The sequence below is a fragment of the Trichoplusia ni genome, chromosome 15 (assembly GCF_003590095.1).
Source record: "Trichoplusia ni isolate ovarian cell line Hi5 chromosome 15, tn1, whole genome shotgun sequence".
Taxonomy (NCBI): domain Eukaryota; kingdom Metazoa; phylum Arthropoda; class Insecta; order Lepidoptera; family Noctuidae; genus Trichoplusia; species Trichoplusia ni.
Window position 1 is genome coordinate 9,857,094 of NC_039492.1, and position 12,527 is coordinate 9,869,620.

At 35.4% G+C, this 12,527-nt stretch overlaps 1 protein-coding gene across 1 annotated transcript; it reads right to left on the reverse strand.

Moving 5' to 3' along the window:
- Nucleotides 1–1,278: 1,278 nt before the first annotated feature.
- Nucleotides 1,279–12,359, reverse strand: LOC113501329. Its single transcript, XM_026882452.1, has 22 exons — nt 12,133–12,359; nt 11,293–11,534; nt 11,059–11,140; nt 10,847–10,978; nt 10,461–10,615; nt 9,911–9,991; nt 9,444–9,716; nt 9,168–9,259; nt 8,610–8,773; nt 8,207–8,362; nt 7,890–7,967; nt 7,540–7,692; nt 6,871–7,006; nt 6,588–6,722; nt 6,186–6,339; nt 5,597–5,725; nt 5,421–5,517; nt 4,710–4,906; nt 4,023–4,261; nt 3,115–3,886; nt 2,710–2,993; nt 1,279–2,532 (listed from the first exon to the last, which is right to left on the reverse strand). Exons 1-22 carry the CDS (start codon nt 12,191–12,193, stop codon nt 1,314–1,316), a joined length of 5,031 nt encoding a protein of 1,676 aa, XP_026738253.1. The 5' UTR covers nt 12,194–12,359; the 3' UTR covers nt 1,279–1,313.
- Nucleotides 12,360–12,527: the final 168 nt, after the last annotated feature.

Consider the following 12,527-nt stretch of genomic DNA (forward strand, 5'->3'; position numbering starts at 1 on the left):
CTAGCTGTCCCAGAAAACGTCGTTTTGCCATATTAATGATTTCTGGGTAATACATAAAAAATAGGCGTATGAAAAATAGATGTTGTCCGATTCTCAGATAAAACTTGTCAATATGCACACAACATTTCTTTTGAATTTTAAACATCAGATATAGGCAAACGTCGAAATTAAAATTGATATCGTTTTATTGCTATTTTTCTTAATCAAGATAACTATGAGGTAAAATGAATTGCGTAATTGCACACAGGAGGCGACGTAATAATATATGTAACGGGAAAATAGCAACTTGGAATTCCTAATTATAAGATGTTTGTGAATCATAAGAATCTTATTATTTTCCTTTTTTTCTTTATTGTCCTGTTAGTAACAACTTTTTAATAAACTACTGGGCAATTTATATAATACTGGATATAACACACGATTTTTTCACGACTCAAACTCCAATTTTTAGATACCTTCGAAAAAGGAAAACGGTTTACGATCGATAAAGATGATTATTGAACACGCGAATTATTATTAAGGTTCAAATTATAAACATATAAGAATAATACATTGTTTTAAGATAAAGATTAAAACGGTCATTTGCGAATCGGTCTCGCGAAACTACAGGTTCCGTACGAGTTCCGGCTAAGCAAATGGCTCGCACCCTGTGCCCCGGGAATGAGAATCTTATATGCATTAATGCACAAAAGTAAAAGACGTGCATTTCTGCAAACTTGCCTGATGCACTCCAGAAGCGAAGCAGTCCTATCAGCATCCTAGTATTGGTATATTGAACAAGAAGGTACGAGCTTTGCGTGAAATGAACCCACTGCTTAAGGCCCTGAAAAGAGTCGAGAGCACGTGAAAATAGAGTGCGGCAATTGCTTCAGCAGAAAACGCCCTTCACTTCACTCTCTCAATGTCCTTATCGCCTAGCGCCAGTGCACGGGGGTCGCAGACTACCGGGCGGGTACCTCGGTACACCGAGCTTCATCGCAGAGGCCTGTGAACGTTCCAGGTGACTTCTGCGCTTCTGGAGGGGGTTGGGATGGCTGGACTGACAGGCTCTAAAGCCACCCCACGCATAATGGGCCGAGTTTGAGCCTAAGTGCGGCTAAGTATGCCCATTACCACTAATCAATACCTATCGTCCCGAGGCTAGTGGTTAACATGTGCCAAAGTACATAGATGAATCACATGAGTATTTTAGGGCCATAATTAAAAACACATAATAACGGTAATCATTTATTTGAGTAGGATATAAAAAATATTATTAACTTTTAGTTAACTAACGAAGAAACAAATAATTAAAAAAGGAAAACTAGTTTGACTTATTCACTTTGAATAAAAATATTGTCTTCGATAAGGTTTTTGTATAACAATTCTTTGTTGTCCTTCCTTAACTCCACAAATGGGACGGTATCATGGCATATCAACTTTGCATGAAATGGACCTTGATCTAAGAAGGTTTTAGTGTAAGCTTCTGTCACTACACTAGTTTTTATCTCTGGGTTTACTTTTACTCCATACAATTTAGCAGACACAGTGGCGGGCGGGAGCTTAACCCATTCTTCACCGATTTCTCTTGTGTCATTGCGAGATACGACTTCGATATTACCGTAATCAACGTATTTTACTTTGACAAGGTTCTTAGCTTCGCTATATTGTAGAATAGACGCTCGATACCAGCGACCGTCTTCAGGGAAAATAGCGACACAAGCTTTATTTTCGAATATACCCTCCAGTGGCGTCATGTGAGGACTCTCAGTCTGCAGGGCATCAAACATGTCTTCATAAACTCTAGTAGCTTCGTCGTCCAAGATTAAATTCAGTTGTAATGTATTTATGTCATTTATGATCGTAATATTACACGTGAACTCTTCCGGAATGTCGTTTGAGTATGAAATATAATTGTTGTTAATGGTAGAATCCTTTTCATCAACATCTGTTTCAATTTCCAAATTTTCATTCTTCATATTATTGCTATGGTTGGAAGGCGCGAACTTCCTGACAAGAGCCTGCGTTCCGTCCGAGTATTCTGCCATTTCGAAGTCAACTAAATGATCGTTGATCCAAAGTTTATCAAATTTCAATTCTATGGGTGTGACACCATTAACTTCTTCCCCACTTACTTGCACGTGACATTGTTTTTCCACCACAGACTTATGTATGTAGTCTAGTGTTTGTCTATCCCATTGTTTACCGATGGGATGGATGCGGTTCAGAACACATTTATGAGCTTGTGTTGGTATTTGATGAAGAGGAACGCTTTTTCTAAGGTTTTCAAAGGAACACAATTCTTCGTTACCGTAGTCAATGTAATGTATAAGGCAAGTGGAGTTTTCTTTATTGACTTTTAAGACTCGGCCTCTGTAGTAGCGACTGTCGAGGAAGAACAATGCAACGCATGGTTCGCCGGCAGTCCATGTGTTGTACCGAGCTTTCGGATCTGGTTTCTTGAAGCGAACGTCCAACGCTTTACGAATAAGGTCCAGTGTATCATTTTGCGACACATCGTGTAAGTAAATAATACCGTTGTTGTCTATGTAGCTGGAAAGAAGAAATAAACACAATTTGATGTTGGGTTTTATATGAAGACTTTGAAATTGCCAAGTCATGCATTATTATGTTTCTTTCTTCTTTAATACACTTGGGATTATAAAAAGTATGTATATATTGATTATTGTATGATCGAAAATCTATTTTGGCAGGTAGCGCAATACTTACGTTGGGAGTGCAGTGAACTCCTTGCAAGGCAGCGGTTCTGGCGGCAGCCAGTCAGTTATGTACATAACATTGGATGATTCCTGCTTAGCTCTAGTGCTCTCTTCACCATCACTGATTGAGACGGGTGTGATTCTATCATTATTGTCATCTGTTTTATTCTCAATTAATGATTTTAATGGCACCATTGGCATTGGGTCCAGCTGGAGCCAATCATTAACTGATCCCGTTATGTTCAGAAAAGACAGTGTCTCACCAAGATCTTCCACTTTCTTTTCAGATGTAACCTGGAATAAGAATATGGATTTTAATAATATAAATAAGGCAGAGGCTTGATTGACATGGAAGGACTCTCTCTTACTTAGATAGTGTCGCTCTTGCAAACCGCTTTAATAGTATCAGTCTTACCTGTGCCTTATCAGGTACTCCAAGTCCTTGTTCCACAATTTTCCTGTTCAAGCATCTCCATTCCGACTTGTTGGCTTCCAAAGCACTTCCTTGCGTCGTGTGATACACCCAAATCTCAATAGGCATACTATTATCAGTAAAGTTGCCTTGAATTGTAATAAATATCCGCCTGTATGCATCAAGAAGTTCTTTTAAATATTCTTTAGTGAGCGATGGCCAGTCTTGACCGACGGCGGGCATGATACCGTGTAAGTGGCATTTCATCGCGGCATTGCCAAGCGAGGTAAATTCTGGAGGTAATTCTCTTAAACTAGATTTTGGAATGATCTCAATGACTGCAAAATCACTGTAAAATAGTTTAGCCTTTTCGTTCTCAAGCTCTATAATGACAGCACGGCGCCATGTTTTTGATTGGACGCACGGGGCGCAACAGTTCTCACCCACTTTCCAATCTTCTTTAATTGGGTTATTCTTTGCGTAATACTCTTGTATTTTTGCGAACAGCTCATCATATGACTTTTTGTATTGAGCGAGTGAAACATAAATGTGTGAGGGTGACTGATAATGTAATATTTTAGCTTCTAGCTTCAGAGGGCCTTTGTCTTTAGCCTCTAATTCGTTGCTAGTGTCGAGTTCTACTTTATTTTCTATATTATTTCGCCTTAATATTGTTATTTTTTCTGCCTTCGGTTTAGGTGGCGCTGGTTTATGCAATGGTGACTTATTTGTTACGACTAGTTCTTCTACAAGATCTTTGTTGAACATGTAAACTCTGTAAACATGTGAGTTTTGGCTTTTTATTAAAGTATGACATTGTCTATAAGTTAACTGAGTAAACTAGTAAAGTATATTAATATTTTCGAAGGAATATACGAGTCGTTTTAAAGCAAAAAAAGTTTCAAACTTACCCAAAAGTGATTGCAAACTTGTGTCTGATCATTTCATTGTTAATACAAACAATATTATCTGGGTCTTGTGTATCGTACAGTGTGACGCCGACAGATCCCCGGCTGCGGTAGTCCCTGCTGCGATTCTCTTCCACTTGTAACTCCAATACCCTACCTTCATACTGTTGGAGGAGGTCAACCGAGGCGGTGCTCCATTTCTTATTGTATGGTGTGATGCCGGCTAAGTGGCATTCCGTTGCCTGTTATAAGGAGTATTTATTGTATTTATTATTTCAAAATTTTAGATTTATTACAATAATATAGAGAATAAGACAAAAATATTAGCACTTTGTTTGAAAATTAAATTCATGGTCAAAATTATTATATTATATAAATAAAATAATAGTCATTTAGTTTTAACTTCTTATATCAACCTTAAGAGAGACAGTTATCGATTCATTATAGTTGATGAGGATTAATAACTACATGGAAATTCGATAATAATTATGTTCATAAAAAACTACTGGGCCCCGGAGTCAACATTTTAACGATAAAAAAAGCACGTAGGCGAATCGGTTTAGCAATCTCTGATTATTTCGTGTACATACATAAAAAAAATAGTTGAAATGAGTTTTTTTTTTTTCAAAATCTGTAAATTGGTTATCAGGTAGAAAGTACGAGGAAGCTTATTATTAGTGACGTGCTCACCAGTGCGCTGAGCGTGGTGTGCTTGTGCCGCAGATAGCGCAGCTGTCGCCAGTGCGGCAGCAGCGCGCGCCCGCAGTCCGGCAGCAGCACGCGCGCGCGCCCGCGCCCCGCCAGCGCGCGCACCTCGCCGCGCGCCCAGCGCCCGCCCCCGCCGCCCCCCGCGCCCGCCTGCTCCACGCACACCGCGCACGCCATGCCTACACAACACCGACATTAATAATACACGCGGACATCATCACATACGTTGTTCTGAACCTAAAGTAAGTTGCTAAAGCACAAGTGTTACGGATTATGACTGCACGGATAGCCGAGTGGTTAAGGTCACCACGCTAAACCCGCTCTGCGCGACGTGTCGCAGGTTGGATCCCCGCGTAGAACAAGCATTTGTGCGATCCACGAATGCTTGTTCTGAATTATGGGTGTCATTGTGCATGTGATTTGTATGTTTGTGTAAACCCTCGCGACACAATTATTTAAATTCCTTACTGCCGCAATCATATTTTTTTTAGTGTTAACAATGTTGCAGAGTTATCATACGCAAAAATATAAGTGTTTTTACCAATGACGATCTTTCTTACACATGCATGGTAACAAGCAAATCAGTATTCTCAAAATTTCTCTCAATATTAAGAAAATGAAATTAATGATGACGGGAGTGAGATCGAAAATTTTTATTTTCCAGTTAAAATTGTAAGAATGACAAGTTAATACCTATTTCTGGTAAATAAACAGTTCCAACATTGGAAGCTAAACTGTATTCCTGTTCCAAATCTTCAGTCAATTTCTCATATATATCTTGCAGATGTTGCTGTAAATAATTACAATTCATCAAATTAAGTTCGATATTTTTTTATATATATTAGTAATCTCTAAAATAAATCTCTTACTTTTCTTACGAAGAAGTTATCTGGGCTGATAACATGTGTAATAATCACTGATTCTTTGGATTCACATTGGAAATCGTTGTTGCTCATGTACAGTTTAGGTTTTTCTTTTCCATTAATTACGGCTGGATACTGAAACAAATAGTTGATGCTCAACATTTATTATTTATACATAGACGTTAAGTAACTCGAATAATAGGTCCTTTTGTTGGCTGAGACGTTTTTTCCCATAACCTGGTGAATGACTGGAAATTGAAGCATTTGGCACAGTACTATCTTCGTAAAATTCTTAAGAGTATAAGGAAGGAATAGTTTCAAATTTAATCCAATTGCCATTCATTCATCGGCCATTTTAATCGAGAAGTCGTTCAATACGACGACCTGTACGTCATTTGTAATCTTATGAAAGAATCTCAATCTCTAGTTTCTCAATCTTTAGTCCTTTTGTACAAAACAAATAAATATGGAAGTAGGTATTTAAAATCCGATTGTGTTAACCAACTTCAGTTGCTAACCGTACGTCTTATTTGTTGTTATTCGAAAAGTGCTATTTTTACACGATTTTTTTTAATAATGTGTAACATAAACTTACCTTTGCTTTCGGGTTCGGCATTCTAGCGCATTCATGGAATACCAGCGCGTGGGCAATGCTGACGCCATGTTCAAAAGTCGTGACGTCACACTCCAGCTTAAAATCCACGTTAGATATGGGGATCACTCGACGGACGTGAATTACTGCTTGTTTACTAAAATGGAAATATTTAAAGAGATGAGTGTGGAAATAAAATAAAAGAATATAATTTATTATACGATAGTTGTGGAAAATTTAGGGACTATGATTATTTTTGTGTTTGAAGGCTGGTGTAGCGGCGATGGCTTCTTTTCTAGGTGGAAATGAAATGTAAAGGCGAAAAAGGAATAATTTTTTTTTACACAGATAAGCGCTTGATGATTTTCTGTTACGGCAAACCGCATCATTGCAAATGTAACTTACTTGTCAATTATTTGCTGAATGAGGAAGGAGTCGTGGCTTGTCCAAGCGCCAGATATTGGTACACAGTTAGCCAAAGAACAGTTGATAGCCAGAGGATAAGGACATTGGATTTTTGACGGAGGCAACAGACGTAACCTGAAAATACAAAGGGTTAAGCACCAGAAATTCAAGTGTGATTTTTATATTTGTCTTTAGTTTTTGATCATGGTCGTTTTCAACATTCTTTTAAGAGATTTTGGATCAAAAACGACCGCTTATCAATAATATGGTTTATATTACTCACTTGTCGAATGACACGCATTCAGTGTTTCCAAAATCGAAACAGAAAACCTGTATTTTAGGTTCTTTCAAATCAACGTCGATGACGCGACACCTCTGCCACATATTATCAACTTTGTTGTATACTAAATATGTTTTACCTGCACATATAATTGTTATAATATTATAATGTTCGTAAATCACGCAACTTAGAGATTATTTCACAGGAGCATGCAGACATTTTCGACTATTTCTAAACTCGCAATTCTGGCATTTAAAACTGATTACTATTCTCTAGTTTACATTTCAAAGACCATCCGGATACTTAGACAGTAAAGGTTGCCAATGGTTTTCTCTAGAAAAGATAAAACAACCGTGTCTACTCTACCAAAAAGCACAATTATGGGGTTTGCGTATGCAATCTTTTTTAAATACAAGCTCAGTTAACAAGCAAAACTGTCTTCATGAATGCTCGTGTGTTAGCGCTATTAACGCTAAATTAGGAATCATTCACAAAAACCTAAGTTTGAAGTGTCTTTCAAATATTGGCGGGATGAAGAGCTGTAGTGGCGCCACTGTGTTGCGTTACTTAAGCACGACTTGTTACAATACATTTACTTAAAAGGCGCCTCTACCCACATTTAGCGTCGATCTGCAGCACTTACGATTTTGACCCATTTTGAAGTATGCTTACCCGGTACTATATGATTGACTGAAGGCTTAGCGAAAGACGCAGCGTTGCGAAACTCTCTCAGCATGTCTTTAATGAGGGCCTGAGAGGATGCCCTTTGTACGTAGAAGTTGTGAGGGTCCATTATATGAGAAATGTAGACAATCTCCTGCGAACCTAATTGGTGAAAATTTGTTTATTGTTTTAGGCTTAGTATTTGCCTGGCATAAATTCAAACTATCTGTATAATAATATACAAATATTACAAATGTAAGCCCGTGCGTGTAAAGTTTCGAGCATACATAAAAAAATGGGTACGGCTTCACATTAAAGGTTACGGAAAAATAAAGGCAGCATTTAAAATTTATATTTACCCTCCCGCAGATGTTGTGGATGCTGGCTTTCAGCAAATGGGGACACTGGTTGCACAATAGGCTGCTGGTAATTGTTATCTAAAAAATTAATAGACACACATCATGAAAATATAATCAAGGGGTACAACTGTCTGCAGACTTTAGTAAATTTTAAAAAAGGAATTAGGAATGGAGTTTATTATTTAGGAATGGAATAAGTATTTTTTTGAAAACTAGACAGACATTTTTTTTAACTCTGACTATACATAACATTAAAGGCTTGAAAATAATCGCGTATGGTCTACATTTTACAAATTACTCCTAATGACGTTACTTACTTGGAGTTATGTAACTCTTAGCGGAGTTCTCACTGCCTATAGAATTGAGAGAGGAAACAGATCCACTCTTACTACGGTACTTTGGTACATTCTGGAATACTGTTGGAGTTTTTCTATTTTCCTTCTCCACTTTTGGCTTTTTTGAGGTTCTTACGTCTGATGGAAATAAACGTTATAAATTAATGAGATATTTTAAGAAATGCATTTTTCAGTATTTTTAGGCGCTAATATTTTGATAAACAAAACTTTCTTTTTTGTTTTTAAACATATTGATATTTTTCCTATTAAAACAGACGGTTTTTTTCCGAAAGTTGAACGAAAACCATTTAGATTTTAACAGTTTGGTAGGACAATTATATAAGTAATCTTAGAAGTCGGCAATTAAGTAATTTATGCTGTGTACCTTTTATTAATTCCGGTGGGTAAACAGGATTAGGTGGTGGGGGCGGTATCTCTATGTCATCACCTAATTCTGACGCCGAATACAATTTATATAGAGACTTGACGTTCCCTTCCAAGTGCACGTAGTCATTGATTAATGAACACAGATCCTCATTTACTAAGACTCTGTAGAAAAGTAAAAAGTATAGGCAAAATTGGGACAAAATTTGAGAGTGTGTTAGAGATATTTTCTCAGCGCAGATATATCAATAGGCCACAAAAGTGTTTTAAGACCAAACTATTGCGATAAAGTGCATTAGTCTCTAGACAGAGCCTTATTGAATAAAAACTATTAAGCATCGAAAACGTGCGATCTTATCGTTATTTTTATCAAAAAATTGTGAACTTTCAGACTGCAGCTTTAAAGTTAATTTCCGCCATAATGTACATCGTTTTTATTTCGATGCTAACAATGCTAACAAATTCAATTAATTTATTTTTTTATTAAGACACCTGAGTATTCAACTATAAGGCTTATCATATTGGTTATAGTACAAGCAATATGTAAACATTAACTTACTTTAGAGATTCGTGGTTTGATTCCTTCCTGTTAAGATACCAAGGACTGTCAACTACATTCTTTGCTTCTTCTAAAAGAGCTGGTACATTTATCTACAAATGAGAGATACATATATCATTACACTTTTTTTCTGTTATAGAATACAATTGCAGTACAAAAACGATCCTTATTCCTTTGTGATAATGACATTATGCACAGAACAACAATTATTTATTTGATGAAGAAAAGAAATCAATTATGTGTTTTATTTACTAGGTTCTATAAAGTAAAACAAACCTGATTAATTTTCGATGTATCAGAAGCTGTTGTAATCATTTTCAAAACACCTTTAGCTTTTTTTATAGAATTGGAAACCTCCATTTTAGCTCTTTGAAGGGAGTCTTTCTCTGAACTTTTCAAATGTTTTATTATCTTCATCACTTCCTCTTTATGTTTCTGTACTATAGAGCAGAGCTTAGAAAAGTGGTGATCAACTTTATCAATTATTTTAGCAATGTCATTTGGTGATCCTGTATCTGTATCGTAATTGTGAAGTAAATATCCGATATCCTAGAAAAAGAAACTCATTTGTTATATATCATAGTTAGATGTTCCACCAAGTCTGCAAGGAATATAATTATGGTTGTGAAAGCGTGACAGCGCAATACACGGCGTAGAGCGGCATCTCTCCTCCACACCAGTTATAATATTTCTTTACTACTTGATAGTGCTTAAAGTATTATTATTAATAATGAAATACATACAACAGCCGTCTTTGTAAGTCGTCGAAATATCTCATCTACTTTAGGAGATAGTTCAATCAATTCTTCAAAAAATGTTTCATTCTGAAAATAAATAATAACATAGATTACTGCACAGTATAGTTGATTTCATAATACAACGCTGACGGCATGGGTAGCCGAGTGATTGAGGTCACCACGCGAAGCCAAGTGCATGCGACACTTGTCGGGAGTTCGATCTTCGCATACTTCGCATACTGTCCTTTTGCATGCGACTTGATTTTTTGTGAGAACCACCGCCACTCAAGGATTCTAGTATGATGTATGGGAGTAGTTTCTTAAGAAAAAAATAATGTATAATAAAGAGTATAATAATATATGTATAATAATGGTTATTTCAATTCTCCTTTCAGATGGATTGTAAACTTTCAAGGCATGAAGTTTACGATACCAGGGAGGTTTTTGTATTACAAGTAAAATTTAAATATCCTTCAGTTGGAATCACAGACTGATATTTTCTTTGAAAAATTTCTGCATTTTTGTTGAATTCTAATGTTATACTATTTATACTTACAACCTCCTGTAAGGATACCACATCATGGTTCTTGCACGACTTCTCACCACCCACCATCATACAGTCCATACATATGGGTTTCTTACAATCTTTGCAGAAGTAATCCAATTTCTTTTCTTTGTGTACTTTGCAATTGATAGGCTCAGTTGATGCTTCTAATACAAACAATTATGTTTAGCTTCAAATAATTTATTTAATTCCTTACTACTAAAACTGGTAAAGTGAGGATAGAAATGTTGCAATATTTTATTCATAATTAATCTTTTTTAGAAAATGTCCCTTTTTATTAATATTAAAATTATTGAGGATGCACTCAAAAGCAATGGTGCTTTATTCATCCACTATTATATAACATAAAATATTTATCAAAAATACAGTTAACTTACCAATTAACTGTAGTTTATGGTTCTTGAAAATAACAAAGTTCATATGTGATCTTTTAAAGCAAGCTGCACACATCACCGTGTCACATTGCTTACACATTTTAGATGTAGTTTCATGACACTCTAAACAATTAGCTGTAATAATTAATTTTAATTAATTAACAATGTTTGAAAATAATTTTATTTTTTTTCCTTTCTTTAGTTAAGTTGCATACCTTCAGTAGTCTCATCTTTTAATATGGTTTTTAAATCAAGGAAAGGGTCTTCTTCCGGTTGCTTTTTGATTACTTCGGAAGTCTATAAATAAATAAGTAAATCAATGAATAAAAGTAAAATATCCTTTAAAATAAAAACGGACAAATTTAAATCCGTCTCCTTTTTGAAGTTGGATGAAAATCAACCAATTACATTACATTAAATCATTCCAATGTATGTATTTCTTCACTTACCCTCACAAAGTTTAATGTTAGTTCACCAACCATGTGAACATTGATTGGAAACTTTTGATGCAATTTCAATTGATTTCCCAATAAATCTTTAGCCTCCGTGTTTGTGACTTCTGTATTTACGAAGCAGACCTTACACTCCAGTGGCTCTGCACATCTTATGACGCTAATGACACAGTTCTCACACATAGAGTGGCCACATGGCAGGAATAACGGCCAGTTGCATTTCAGTTTCGATGATGTGACTAAAAATAATGTTTTGATTGGCATTATATTTAAAACTACCTATGGAACTGTGGGCAGTATTTTTTTTTAATATATCTTTATAAAAAAAATTCTGACTCAAAATTTGTATTATTTTTTATTTCTCGAATAAATTTGTTTTACTTCAACAGTTTCTATAACATAAACCTTTTAAGTAGTCATAAAATTTAAGCTTTTGCCACATATACTGTAGGTATGCAGTAAAAGCTAAACTTGTATAAATATGAAGTTTAAGAGTATTTTTTTGTTTTATTAGTGTAAAATAAAGACAAACCTTTTTTTTTAATTCAAATTCGGCCCTACACGGCCCAATGACCAATACGTACCGTACATTTTATTTCGCACTCAGTAAGATTTATAAAAAAATTCAAAAATAGACATTTCGTTATCAGTTTTTGTTTACATTCCATGTTTAATCCATTACCGGTAAAAAGCCGGCAGTTAGGGTCAACATTCGCATGCCTAAATACAGTGCGCAGTTAATACGAAATATGTCATAAGATTGATTTGTTTGAAGTTATGATAGCTAGTTGATACTAAAAATAGTACGGAACAATTAAAAAATAGCTAAATACTTACACTGCATTAAATACAGTTGACAACAATTCGGACAAAACTTTTTCAAGTCGTCCTCGTCCATGGTTCTGATTCTGAGACTAAAGTTACTTTATTTCTATCGTGTATAGATAAGAAGTACGCAAGTAAAAATAATAGTTTTACGTAGGTAATTCTAAACAAATACGGTGTTTGTTATTTTCTGCTACCTTCGCAGTTTTCAAAAACAAAGAACGACATTATATTTCGTATGACAGATAACGAAGAAAGTATACGAATTACGACACTTTTTTTTCTGGCAATTTATTTTCATGTTTCCGGTCATCAGAATAAAAAATGTAGTATATATATAATTGTATAAATAATATATAAAATTTACTGAACAAACATTTGCTTTTATCAGGCATTTCTTTTTAAAT